This window comes from Astatotilapia calliptera, chromosome 8 (genome assembly GCF_964374335.1).
Source record: "Astatotilapia calliptera chromosome 8, fAstCal68.1, whole genome shotgun sequence".
NCBI lineage: Eukaryota > Metazoa > Chordata > Actinopteri > Cichliformes > Cichlidae > Astatotilapia > Astatotilapia calliptera.
Genome location: NC_137429.1, coordinates 7,353,579 through 7,363,385, shown reverse-complemented (window position 1 = coordinate 7,363,385; position 9,807 = coordinate 7,353,579). Strand labels below are relative to the sequence as shown.

Sequence of the window (9,807 nt, the reverse complement as noted above, 5' to 3'; positions counted from 1 at the left end):
GGAATCCGAGCTGTTGCACAGCGTTTCCCTCCTCCTCTGATCCGAGTCTCAGTCTGGATATGAAAGCTTTCTGCACCGGGCTGGACTGCAGATTGCTGCTCAGGGAGTCTCCCCTGTTTACAGATGCATATTTCGCTCTTCACTTTGTTGACTCTGGCATGAAAGCTCCCACTCGCGCTGAACTGGCAAATCACATGAATGATTTAATGGCTGATATCAGCAATGGGGAAGAAGAGAGACCTCCATGTTTTTATGCATGGAGAGGAGTGAAATAAGGGAGAAGAGTACTCATAAAATATTGTTGACTTATAAAATAATAATAGACACAGCCTTTTTGAAGTTTTTCTTCATTCTACATTTGAGTAAATGTGATAAATCTAAAGTTTAAAATGCCCCGTAACATAGGAGTCAGCTTTTATGTACTCTATTATGTAATATAGGAGTCAGCTTTTATGTAAAGTATTATTACTAACAGAAGCTTGTGGTGTCCTTGGAAATCAAATACTTAAAGAGCTGCTCTAGCTTCGCTTTAGACATCTTAATTCTCCTGCTTTGAACAGTCTTTTCTTTTTTTATGTCTACTGTAAGTTTTACCACAATAAAGTCTCCTTAAAACCACCCTCCATTAAAGCTACAGCAATTAAACCCTACAGAACTTACATTATTGGATACAATCAAATATTTGAAATTATATTTAAGGTGACACACAGGAATGAAAAAAAAAAAGAGTCGGGCACATATATAATTTTGCTGAGAAACCAATAAAGTTCTTTTAAAATCTAGCTAGTAGGTTCATTTTAATTTTCTGCAATTTTAAATAGCTTCTATACATTTCCTCCTGAGAATGAACTTTCCCTAGATTTTCAGTGGTAATTACTATGATTTAAACAAAACATTTTTCTTTTCCTTTTACCTTAAATCTGAAGAGAAACTCAAAAACTGTTCTATACTCGGAGCAACGGCTGGACATAATAACACAAAAAGCAATAAGACTTCAACTATCTTGCCTGATGGTACAAGGCGAGGTTCACCACTCGATCTCTATATGAACACGTGTAAACCACAACAGGCCATCACTTTGAGCCGTGAGGTTTGGTAAAGACATTCAATCTCCACACAGGTTGTGTGCCCCCTCACCCCACCCCAACTGTAGCAGCTGGCTCAATCGCTCTCCTTCAGCCCTCTGATATGAAACTCTGTATCCGGTCAGGCGCTTTACGAGGATGTCGAGCCGTTTCAGGTCTCTCGGCCACGGCTAAATCCTACAGCCCCCTTTTATGGCAGGAGGATGGCAGCGAGAGGAAGGGGGCACTTGTTTCACCGACTGCGGTGATGGAAATGTAACCAAATACCAAAACTAGGGGTAAAAGGCGGAAGGGGAGCACATGCTGACTGACAGGTGCAGAGGTGGTCTGCTAAATGGAGCTCATTGGAGGGATGGCGATTTGTTCTGAAAGTGAGCATACCCACTAAGGCTTTAATTGAAACCTAAATCCATACATCATGCAGGCAGCAACACCTAACGAGGTGTGCTAGCAGTTCGTGTGTGTTCTTTAAATATGTATAGAGAAACCAACTGCATGCACAGTTATTAACACACAGTAAATGATGACACAAAAGACAGAATCACGATCATGGCGTATTTATTGTCAGAGAGCATTTGCCCTTGTTCCTTACAGGGGTGAAAGCCTTCCCTTTGTTTTGGTGCAGGCAAACCATGTGGAATTAAAGCATCGTGTTAACGAATCGAGACCCATCAGTGTAAAAGCAAAACGCAACAAGGCCTATTAACCGTCAAGTATCAGGGATCAAGTGAAAGTCGAGCAAAAATCGACATAACTGCTATGCTGCAGCTGCCGGATAAACTTTGATTCGTCCTGTTTTTATACACACTGACTGAAAATAAAATATTTCGTTTGATGATTTGATTTTTGCATTTGTACAATTTATACTCTACAGTATGTCAACATCAGTCATGTAAAAGAGAGATCAACTAGTGGGCCCCGTTATAAATAAATACAGAATATATATATAAAGTACACACACATTCAAATGATTACAACCTGATGTAATAATTCAGTGTGTTTTCTGTAATTCAGCTACCGCTTCCAGCTCATGTCCTGATATGAAGTCAGCACCGATCACATTCCCATCCAACTGAAGTAAGACACTAAAGGAGTATTGTGGTTAAAATGAGGGTCCCACAGCTGTCTTTGATGTCATGGGTTATCTATGAAATTAGCTGGCTGGAAATGTGAGGGGTAAAAAGGCCCGAGGTAGAGCGGCGCCCTCCTGATTACTGCTATACTTTTTACAAGTGAGTGCCAGCAGCAGCAGCATGGGCAGGTGCCAGAGGCTGCAAAAGAACAGCTTTCGGGCGCTGCTGCGGTCTCCCTTGTGGTAGAACCGGAAGGCCAGGTAGCTGATGTACAGGTTGATGGGTAAGGAGATGACGGGGAAGGTCCAGGTGGTGACATCCAGCACGGGCGCTAAAGTTGACAGACCGATCAGACCGAGGCTGTGCCGTAGGGCCACCCGCTTGCACATGGCAGGGTGGGTGACGGACATCATTCGATAGCCACCACGGGAGTAGTCTTCCCTCAAGTTCCAGCTGAGGGCGTTGAAGTGGGGAAACTGCCAGCTGTACAGGAAACCACCCAGCAACAAAGCACCTAGACGGAGTGATGGGGGGGGGGGGGGGGGGGGGGGGTGAGAGAGACATGAATGTTTAACTGATGCGGTGCTTATTTAATTCACACTCAGATTACTCAATTGTGGTCAAGGTGTAAAATAAAACCACCTATTTTTAATCTTAAAAAAAGCAATAAGAGACAGTACTTCCATGCACTTTATTAGGTACACCTAAATGTACTTCCAAAACACCGGGTGCTACTCCTGTCAGCTAAGAACCGGAAACTGAGACTACAGTTCAAACGGGCTCATCAAAACTGGACATCAGAAGACCGGAAAATGTTGCCTGGTCTGATGAGTCCCAATTACTGTTGTGACATTTAGATGATTGGGTCACAATTTGGAATGAAAGCATAAATCCGCCCTTATTTCAGCTAGACTGGTGGTGGCGGTGGTGTCATGGTGTGGGGATATTTGCTTGGCACACTTTGAACCCCTTTACTACTAAGTGAGAATAGTTTAAATGCTATGGCCTACCTTAGTATTATTGCTGAGCATGTCTAAAGGCCTAAAAGCAAAAATGGGTCCAAACCAGTACTGTATTATTTTTTAATGGCTTTTGCTTAAAATATATAAATAAATAAATAAATACAATTCTCATTTACAAGAAAACAAACATTCAGGCCTACGTCTAAAACAGAAACGAAGCTAACGGTTAATAAAAGACAACAAAAGTGGTTTCTTTTTCTCCTTAGAGGCAGCTTTTCTCATAAGTATTATTCCATTTTGTCATAATTAGTGAGTCAAACCAGAAGAAGAAGTGCACAAACTGACAGGAAGGGAAAATACTTGATCTAATTCCCTCGCCACAAGACTTTGTTTTAGCGGCAGTGGCTTGTATTTTACATCCTGCACAAGTGTTTAAAAAAATAAAAATAAAAACATAAAAAAACAGACCTGTGGGTCTTTGTGCTTTCTCAGCACAAAACACAGTACAATACAAATTCTCTCTATGAGGTTAAGTCCCGTGATAAAAGAGAGCAACACACCTTTGGTATGACTATGAACGGAAATGAGTGCACTTTACTTTGAGAGGTCACGTAACCCCTTAAATAACTCTGGCCTATTTATTACTTCATGATGAATTACTTCAAACTAAAAGTAAAAAGACAGAAAAAACCCCAATAAGTAGAACAAATGTGAAGACGAACATTTCTAAGACAACAGAGCAGCAACATAACACCACATCTCACAAAGATGTCATAACCGAACACTTGATGTGTCACCAAACATGCTGAATAACCTGCTCGGGTTCCATCTTTCCAACATCTTCATTTAATACCGAATTCATTTGACACTTTGCATTTAAACTCCACACGAACAAAAGCACTAATAATGCTACAGGGGCCCTGGGCATTATGTAAATCGAGCTTTATGTGCTTTAAAATCAGGCCCGGTCTCACACTAAAATAAGTTAGCACAAGAGCACAGCCACATGATCAAATTACCTACTGCAACAAATAATTATTTTCATCAAGATTTATGTAGTTCATGTAATGTTATTAGTATTATGAAGGAAAACTAGCAAAAAGCTATATTTCAGAAGCTCAAATCTGTTGTTTTGGGGCATTCTGGTTTAAATGGATGTAAGTGAAGCTATAATTTTGTCACGACTAAAAAACTTAGAAGACGGCAGTCCGGGAAGCCATGTCTGTGTACTGTATATGCAGCCTTTTTTCCTACAGACTGGCTGAAGACACGAAACAGCACGCGCCTTTAGTTTGGAATAACATGCTGGGTTTGTATCGCATCACAGTTTGGCACGAGTGAAAAGTGAACAGTGACGTTATGACAGTAATACTGAGGCGCAGTATGGGTTTCATTGTGCAGTAAGCCTGCAATTAATCTTTTAATAATTCCTCGATTAATTATTTAGTTATATCAAATGTCCCATAATGGGGGGGGCGCGGCATTATACTTGAGATGTTTTCAAATGACTTGTTCCATCCTGTTCAGCTGTCTAAAACCAGAACATATTTGATTTACAATGATATAGAACAGAGATCTGCAGTAAATCGAAATCACATTTGAAGAGCTGTGTGTGCAGCAGATATTTGGCATCTGTGTTTGATAAATCTATTCAAGCTGCAGGTTTTCCTACAACTAACTTTAAAATGTCTACACTAGTATCAAAAATACAGATGCGACCTTTGACCTCGACTAAGTGACGGGACCAGAAGACTCGCTTATGCTGTTAGAGCATGTCGGACGACAAATCAATACGTGATGAAATATCTGCAGAGAGGAGTGGTCTCTACCAGGCTTGCAACGCGTCCCTTCATTCGGGGACATAACAGTGTAATTTTGAATATTACAACTATGTGAATCATATTTTCTGGGCTTCTTCTGGAGTCTCCAGATTTCACCCCAACTGAACACCTATGGGAAAGGTTGTAATAACAGCACCTTAAAAATGATAATATGGGTGTTATTTAAGAAGGGTAAATATGTAAGAAGCTCAGAACAGTACAATGCTACATTCATACCTGGCTCCAGACAACCTGTGGCCGCAGTCCAGCCCATCACAGGAGGTATCGCCCCCACAACGGCACCCACCCACGTGTTGGTGATGCTGAGTCTCTTGAGCGGTGTGTAGCAACAGGTGTAGAGAAAGATGTTGAGGGCGCCCAGGAAGCCTGTCAAGGGGTTTACTGCCAGCGTGAGCAGAGCGACTCCTGGCACTCCACAGGCCAGAGCAAAGGACACTGCGTGGAGGGGGCTGATATAAGGAAGGGAGACAAACAGAGAGGGAGTCAGCTATATCGACTATACAAAGCTCAGGTGAAAGCATGGGAACAGTGTGCTGATAATGTTTCCTAAGTCTTTCTAACAGACACCAGATAAGACAATAATAGCTTCAAATGTTCAGTACAGACACACGCAGACCCGTGGGGGCCAGCAGTCAGCAGCCGAGCATGGCTGAGTCTCAAAACAGGAGGCATGGAGGACACTCATCTGATAAGAGTTTGTCAGGGATAAAAGTAGCGCCGCAAGATGAAGAGCATGTGCACGCACCAGAGATCAAAACTAGCTGAAGGAAACCACTGTGGCTCAGGCTTTTAGCTGGATGAAGGCTTCCTCCTCCTCTTCCTTCACCCCTCATCTTTAACTGAAAGCAGCGATGGCAACGTCTGGTTCAAATTCACCAGTAAATGCTTCATAAATTAAAGAGGGAGGAGATTAAAATCTTGACCAAACGCAGGCCTTTTTCTTCAGAAAGCAAACGGGGCTTTTATTTTGGTGGTGTGGCCATACAGGGGGATTGGAGCATTAATGTGATTAGTGGTGTTATGTCTTTTTTATGTGGGCTGAGATGGGGCCGTGCAGGCTGGCTTTGGGCAGCTGACAGCCTGGCTCTGGGCTGGCTCAGTGGGGGTCAGGGAAGGGAGTGCGTCACATGGCCTGAGGTGGGTTTAGTGTCCTTTGCTTACAGCTCGACACAGCCGCAGTCATAACGTCAGGCTCTTAATGTCAATACAGAAAGCCCAACAGGTTTCCTTTTGGTTAGACCACAATCAAGGTCATGGATCCAAATGTAAAACACCCATAAGGTTGAAGAAACAAGATGAATCTACTTAAAGCCCTGTAATCTGTGAAGCACTCAAACGGTCAGAGAGCGCAAAGTAAACTGTGGAAAGCAAACCTTCTCTATTCAAGCCTGACCAGAAATAAAGCGGCTTGAGGGACTGGTGTAAAACTGGAAACTGAATACAGATTTATGGAACCTTCTAAGACTCAACACCACTCACATATTACTAAAAACAGCCTACTGATCCACTGACATGAAATCTGCCACAAAAATCTCAAGAAAACATTCAAAACCTGTTTTTCTTACTCGTTTTGTTGAAATTTACACACAAAAACTGAATATTTAGTTGAAAAAGCACTGAGGGTGACTACGCTTCAGTTACCTTGCATTTTACTAGCATTTAAATAAATGTAATACTGTATACTGTTCTGTAAATATGATTAAATTACTCAAAGTTTAGTTCACGTTACTGAAATAGTTGTTTGATAAAATCTGTTGGTAAAACTGAGATGCATTGATGGCTTTATAAAAGCTAGTAAGTATTGTTTGACGTCCTGGTCACTTGCTTGTCCAACAACACTTAAAACTATTGAAAACATTTATAAAAGAAGTTTAAAAATACTTGACAAAAAACAGACTTCCCACCACCACTGTCATGTGTTAAAAAAAACATAAATTACTGAACTTCAATAACTTAGTGAAACTTAAAAGAGTGTGTTTAATATATAAAGTCTTACACTCCCTTGCTCCACCACCACTAAAGCAGTTCATTAGGCATAAAGAAAGCTCAGACAGGACCACTCGAGCTTCAATCCGAGGAGACTTGTTTATACCCCACAGACGGACAGCATTTGGGCAGAACGTCCTCTCTGTTAAGGGAGGCCATCTGTGGAACAGTCTTCCTCAACCCATTAAAGAATGCTCTACACTCAATTTGTTTAAGGCAAAGGTTAAAAACTGGTTATGGACAAATCAAGTGTGTGATCATGTATGAGTTGTATAGTTTTAATGTTTTATTTGGGAACAGAATGGTGTGTATGTGTAAGTTTGGTGATGGAGTTTTTATTATGAATGAATGATGAATTTTTATGAATTATTATGTCTATTTTTTATGCTTAAGGACAACAGATGGAAATTAGCCCTTGGCTATAATCTGGTATCTTTGCATTCATGTAATTTTTTTTTACATTTATGTTCATTAACATGCACTGTCCTAAATAAATAAATAAATAAATAAGTAGTCTCAGATCCATTAAAACTTTGAAACTCTGAAATCCCACTCTGACTTAAGTATGTGCTGATTTCCACACTGTAACCAACTCTGGTTGTAACAGTTGCAATCTGAATTGCTCTCCTTAGAGATACTCAAAATGATCTACTGCCTCACCACATCTGGAAGCCTCAAATTTGACAAGACCACAACTAAGAGAGGGTGACTGTCATTCACATTTCCAAAAAGAAAAAAAAAAGGTGGGAAAGATGATATACTAGTATTGTCCTGATGTAACACAACAAACTACATCCAACACTGACATCACACTAGGCGGAGCAGGTTTTGCAGTAAGGACAAACAAAGCTGGGTAACACAATTTAACTCATACAAAGCGCTTTCCTAAAGGCAACACAGAGATGTGTAAAATGTGGCTTCCTGATGGCTTGTTTGACAGGACAGTCCGGCCTGCAATCTGCTCTCTGTCTCCACACGAGATTGTATGTGTGAATGAGGAGAAGGGAGACGTGCTAGAAACAATGAGCAAGAGATGCAGCTATTTTGTGAATCTCAGAGACAGACGTACACCTCCTCTTGTCAAACGAAGGCTAAAAGCCAGAGAAGAGAGGCTGTGTTTAGACAGAGGGAGAGCACTTCCAATAACCACCTCAGCAGCACCAGTACACTTTTAAACAGCATGTCAATGGAGAATTCCTTAAACTGGGATGAGATAGCTGTGGTGTGGGTGAAGAACCAGTCATGGTACTAACAGAATCTTTAGTTAAACAAAAAAAAAAAAAAGATCGTGTGGACATTCAGTCTATATTTAGAGAGCTGCACATCAACAGGTTGCTTTATTTCTTGGGGAGCTGTTCATCCTGTAAGAATGAACGGCAAATGAGGCAATTTCCTGGCAATGATAATGGTTGAAGAAGACCTGTAGTCTGTTTGGGTTTATGCATCAGTGAAAATCCATGTGTTTGCCTGCTGCTTAAAGGTGCTAGTCTTTCAAAAGGGGCAAGCAGAGACCAGCATATCCAGTCACTGAGTAAGATTTGTAGGAGCGTGGCAATCCACATAGTTCACTGAGCACCAAAACAGAGGTTATCTGATATCTAAAGAGCAGAGGTAGCACAGTGAGGGTGGTTAGGTAACCTACACCTCATCTCAACCTCATCACCCTCCTTTCCAACCTGCTGACAAGTTCAAATTACACCTGACAGGTGGAGAGCAGAGGCTCATCAGTGCTGGCATGCATTTCTCTTCCTGGCAGCTAAGGTCTCTCTACATAACAGCTATTGCTCTGGTTCAACACCACAATAACTCAAAAAGGAAAGCTGGAACTGAAAGGTGTAAATTAATATGTGCTACTGTTTTATTTAAGCAGTAATCATCATATCGCCTGCAAGTGCGCAGAGGCTCTGACATCACAAGCTGCTAGATCACGTTTCACCCCAGGAAAAGTATCCAGCTAAGGCACAAGGTAAGGATCAGGTCAGTGAGCAAGAAAACAGTAACACACTTTGTCTTTCACCCAGTGAGATGTACAAGAGTTAGTCAGGGTGGCTGAGCAGCTGTCACACAGTGTCGCTGCACTAAACTCAACCCAAACTCGTGGTGAAGCTGGTGCACTTCACTCCTCATGTGCATTCTCTGGCAATTTGTTTTACAGTCTTTCTAAAAGGATAAAACGTACCGATGGTAGTTCTATACCAAATCAATCATACAGTGTTTAATATGCAGGAAGGAAAATATTACCTGATCTGTCCTCTGACGAGCGGACGGTTCTTTGTTCTGTTCATGTTGGAGTCAAAGGGCACCTCGAAGTACTGTGGAGACAGAAGAACAAGTGGGTTAGTGCAGGAAAGTGACAGTCAAGTTCCAGATACAAGACACCAGACAAGAAGAAACAAGGAGGAGCTGTCCTGTGAGACATTATCTTCTGTACGGCATGCAGCGGAGAATATTTATCAGTCTATGAAATGAGAACTTTTGCAAAATGTTTAAGGTAAATTCTTGCACACTTTCTACATTGCAATTCAAAAGATGCAGTTTGTCAAATTAAAATGAGTTTTCAATATATTGTTGAGATGCAAAGGTTGGGCTGAGACCCAGACAAACATGTTTTTATTTGTTTTTTAATTCAAACATTATGCAGATGCAAAAAGGAGAAAAAAAAAAGCCTAAACCCCATACTGGTTAAGCTTTCACAGAAATGTACATAATATAGTGTGCCTCATAGAGCAAACATGGGAGACTTTCACTGTTACTGCCAATGTCAGCCTTTCTACTGCAGCATAGGAACAGAACCGATATGATGGGACCCGCTTTATGTACGGTCATAGCAACTCTCTGAATCGAAAGCTCACACTGCATT

The 9,807-nt window shown here is 41.3% G+C and overlaps 1 protein-coding gene across 1 annotated transcript in view; it reads right to left on the bottom strand.

Moving 5' to 3' along the window:
- Positions 1 to 1,626: 1,626 nt before the first annotated feature.
- Positions 1,627 to 9,807, bottom strand: part of cox10 (cytochrome c oxidase assembly factor heme A:farnesyltransferase COX10) — a 34,553-nt gene continuing 26,372 nt past the window's right edge. Inside the window, exons 5-7 of the mRNA XM_026178219.2 lie at positions 9,189 to 9,259; positions 5,178 to 5,410; positions 1,627 to 2,672 (exon numbers count right to left, since the gene is read on the bottom strand). Coding sequence (XP_026034004.2) covers positions 2,239 to 2,672; positions 5,178 to 5,410; positions 9,189 to 9,259 — 738 coding nt within the window. The 3' untranslated portion in view covers positions 1,627 to 2,238. The remainder of the gene's footprint in view (positions 2,673 to 5,177; positions 5,411 to 9,188; positions 9,260 to 9,807) is intronic.